This window comes from Meleagris gallopavo, chromosome 22, assembly GCF_000146605.3.
Source record: "Meleagris gallopavo isolate NT-WF06-2002-E0010 breed Aviagen turkey brand Nicholas breeding stock chromosome 22, Turkey_5.1, whole genome shotgun sequence".
Taxonomy (NCBI): Eukaryota; Metazoa; Chordata; class Aves; order Galliformes; family Phasianidae; genus Meleagris; species Meleagris gallopavo.
Window position 1 is genome coordinate 6515703 of NC_015032.2, and position 4038 is coordinate 6519740.

The 4038-nt window shown below is 46.5% G+C and overlaps 1 protein-coding gene across 2 annotated transcripts in view; it reads left to right on the forward strand.

The window, feature by feature from the left end:
- Nucleotides 1-6: 6 nt before the first annotated feature.
- The window catches only part of LOC104914056 (ADP-ribosylation factor GTPase-activating protein 1-like), a 5293-nt gene continuing 1261 nt past the window's right edge, over nucleotides 7-4038 (forward strand). For both annotated transcript variants that reach the window (XM_010722492.2, XM_019622227.1), the window contains exons 1-4: nucleotides 7-17; nucleotides 106-227; nucleotides 2511-2574; nucleotides 3194-3303. In XM_010722492.2, the coding sequence (XP_010720794.1) occupies nucleotides 2515-2574; nucleotides 3194-3303 (170 nt within the window). In that variant the 5' untranslated portion in view covers nucleotides 7-17; nucleotides 106-227; nucleotides 2511-2514. The remainder of the gene's footprint in view (nucleotides 18-105; nucleotides 228-2510; nucleotides 2575-3193; nucleotides 3304-4038) is intronic.

Here is a 4038-nt window from a genome sequence, read left to right on the forward strand (position 1 = left end):
GCGTCAGTGCTGTGCCGGTGCGTGCGGCTCCGTCCCTTCCTTTCCGGGCCCGACCGGACGCCGTTTAGCCCTTCTGTTAAATCCGTCTCTGCTTTTCTTTCCCAGAGGTGGCTGGAAGCTGGCCATGTTCTGAAGCGGTTCTCCCGGACCCGCCTCGGATCCGCACGGCGCAGCTCGCGGCTCTCGGTGGAGGAACTGCCCGCCCCGCGTCCCCCGCGCGGTGCTCGGTGAGCAGCCCGTGAGCTGGAGCAGCACTTTGGCGGCTGCTCCGTTGGCATCGTTTGTCAGCCGGCACGGCCTGCGGGGTGTCTGTGCCGGGAGGTTGGAGCCGGGCGGGGGGTCGGGCTGTGCCAGGTTGGGCGTCAGGGGACACCTCCAAGTGATGCGTGGTGCGGCTGCCCTGGGTACGGGGTCACCGGCTGTGGAGGTGTCCGACGTGGAGAGGTGGCGCTCAGGGATGCGGTTACTGGGTGTGGTGCTGGGTTGGGGATCCGAGAGCTCTCGTTCGACCCCAGCGATGCCATAGAGTCCTGTTACAGCTCACACCAACTTTTTAGCATGCTGGAGATTCCTAGCATAGAAATTCAGGTTGTGCGTTGTGTGATTGTTGCTTTGGAAGCAAACTGTTTGGCTGGGAAATAAGTGTGTGAGGCTGAGCTGCATGCAACTGCATGTTTCCACCTTGCAACCTTTTGTCCAAGGTATTTATACCCAGCAGTGGAAACATTCCTAAGCTGTACGCTTTGTTTACTGCATTAGATGACAATAATATTCATTTCAGGTATGTAGCACAGTCCTTCCTTGGAAATAAGCTGCAGAGGGGCTTTGTGCCCAGCCAGCTTCTTTGGCTCAAGTAACCTGTGATAATGAGATCCCTTAGCATTTGTGGGGAATGTAACTGGAAGTAGGCTTGGCAGCTCTGAAGGCGTTCCCTGTTCTTCCAAAGCTTGGAGCTTGACTTTTGAAAGGTGGGAAGCTGTACTGGACTCCTTTTGTGGATGGCTTTCATGGGGGAAGCTGGTGTCTCTGGCATGGACATATGTTCAATCTGCCGTTGGCCAAAGGTCTTTTGATAAAGGGTGTTATACAAAAAAACAGCAATGACAGAATCATAGAACGGCCTGGGTTGAAAAGGACAACACTAATCAGCTCATTTCAACCCCCTGCTATGTGCAGGGTCACCAACTACAAGACCAGGCTGCCCAGAGCCACATCCAGCCTGGCCTTGAATGCCTCCAGGGATGGGGCATCCACAACCTCCTTGGGCAGCCTGTTCCAGTGCCTCACCACCCTCTGTGTGAAAAACTTCCTCCTAATATCCAGCCTAAACCTCCCCTGTCTCAGCTTAAAACCATTCCCCCTTGTTATCATCTGTCAGCTGGGAGGCAAAGGTTTGAAACTCGTGCAGTCTGTGATCACTTGAGTGGTGCAGGCGTTGCCTTGGTCTAGAAAGGGTGCCTGGTTCATATACTGTCCCTTAAATTACACAGAATTAAGTGCTTGTCAGATTGTTAACATAGGAATCGATGCTTTGGATAAAGGCTTTGAGTTCTGCTACGGATAACCTCTGCTTTTGTAACATAGATAGAATTTTGAGTTTATTTCTTTCTGAGCCCTGTTGTCTTAGCTGGTGATGTGTGTAATTGCATTTGCACTGTTCTATTGCACTGCTGTGGCTGGAATTCACAGGGAAGCAATAAATCGACATTGCCTTGTTCATACAAATTTAACATTAGTTTTCTTTCTGGTGGGATTTTATGCTTTTGGTATTTAGTTTTCCAGTCATGAGCATTTTGTGTCCTTTGGTTTTTCCAGGCTATATACTGTGAGTGAGTCACTTCTCTTTCTTCATGTGAATTGTATCTGTAGCTTGCCATTGCTCCCTGCAGCTGCATTTCATGCTCCATGAAAAATAGAGTGAGGTGATTTGGTCTGCACTGGAATTCAAACTCTCTTTTGTGCAAAAGGGTCCAGTAATCACCTTATTTTCTCAGAACCTAGTTGATAAGGAAACTCAGCACTTCTGATAAAACAAGAATCTTTTTTGTGTCTTCCCATCAAGTGCTCTTTTAGCAGCGTTTGGTGCTCCTCAGTATCAGAGGCTGTGTCACTCTGTGCTTTGGTTGGTGCATTTCTGTGTGTAAGGTCCCATGGAACCATGAAGTGCTTTTGGAAGGGGCAGGGGATGGCACCAGTGGGTGTCAGGTTGGCAGGATGTGGCCATAGGAGGAGGAGTTCTGTGTTTCTCTTCCCCTGCCTGCTCAGCTGTGGCTGAATTACAGCTTTCCAACAGATGAGGTAGGATGACTAAAATTCCCCACGCTGTACGAAGTAAATGGAAAGGCAGAGTCGTGGATTCTTCTTTTGTCTTCTTTATTCCCTGCCGTTTCTGTGGTGTTGTTTGTTAGCTTTTTATCATTGAGGTTGTGCATTTATGGTACTGAACATCACACCAATATCCAGCTCTTTAGTATGACTCAGATCTTGTTGTTGTTTTTCTTCTTTTGTAGAATCATGGCAAGTCCAAGAACAAGGAAAGTTCTCAAGGAAGTCAGAGCACAAGATGAGAACAACGTGAGAAAACTGTTCTGCTGTCGTTTCCCAGAGCTGAATTGTCTTTCTGTCTGCTTCACATATAGCTGCTGTCTGTGCAAGCTAATCTCTTTCTAGCTCTTATATGTCTAACTAGTGGTAGCAGAGAAACATAGATCTCTTGTATTTAAATTAGTTGTAGTAACATTTATTCATATATGTATTGTAACACGTGGCTGTGTGTTTGGCAGAAGGCTTTCAGGGGTTTTGAGTGCTATAAACCCTAGAGTCCAAGCAGGCAATGTCTTTGATATAACTTAATTAAAACTGTCTATTTCAAAAAGCTTGATAGAATGCTGCCTTAAATGCAATAGCCCATGAACAGCTTCATTTTTGTTTATGTCTTTCCCTACTGGTGTTTGGTCCGTGGTCATTTTATAATACAACTCAGGTAGGTGAAAGCTTTCCATTCAGCATAAATAAACATTTAAGGGAAGCTGATGCTCTTGGGGTGGTGATTCCAGCACAAAGAACTTTCCCTGCTGAGCTTAATTCCTGCACAAGACAGCTTCATGACCCAACTATTTGAGTTGTGCTTTGGGGACTTCCACGTGGGTGAGAGCTGGTTATGAGTTAGAGATGATTGTTTTCTCTCTTGCAGGTCTGCTTTGAATGCGGTGCGTTTAACCCCCAGTGGGTGAGTGTGACTTATGGAATCTGGATCTGTCTGGAGTGCTCAGGAAAACACCGAGGCCTGGGAGTCCACCTCAGGTCAGCCCTGCATGCAAACACTGCACTCAGTTGGGTTTCCCTGGGAGGTGTTATGGCTGTGAACAGAAAGGATGATTGTGGAGGGGTGTAGAGTATCTCAGTTTCAGCATTTCTTGGGCACTTCTGCTTTATGCTCCTCTCCAAAGTGAGCTTTATTCTTTTTGCTTTCTTTGGAATTAACTGGAATCTGTGCTGCATTGGTGCAGATATGTTGTGCTCAGGTCCAGAAAGCAGTGTCTCTAGCTGGAGGTTGTGACCTTGTATTTAACTCTGTGTTTTTTTTTTTTTTTTAATATAGTTTAATGAAGAGTAGCAAGGATTTATGGCCCAAGGCAGAGCTGACATGTTTATTGCAGTCATGAATGCTCTGGGATGAGGTCATGGTAGGTGTTAGCACAGGCTGTGTTAGGCAGTTGAGTTGTCATACCTGGTGGTCGTTACGAGCAGATGCATGAAGCAGGGGTAGGAGGTGCTTTGCAGGGCACTCGCATGTAACATTGAAAGTAGATGAGAAAGGAAGACTTCCAAGTGAAATTTTCTTCTATACAGCATATTAAGTTTCCTGGCTCGTTGGAGAAAGCTGCTTTTTCTGTCACTTTCCTTCTCTTGACAGTGTCTTTTAAATGCCAGTGTTTTATTTTTGTTTATTTCAATGAGGATCACCTTCTTAAGACACTCTTTCTTTCCATACTTTGAGTATTTATTAACATTTCTGTACCCCCATCCTTTTTTTTT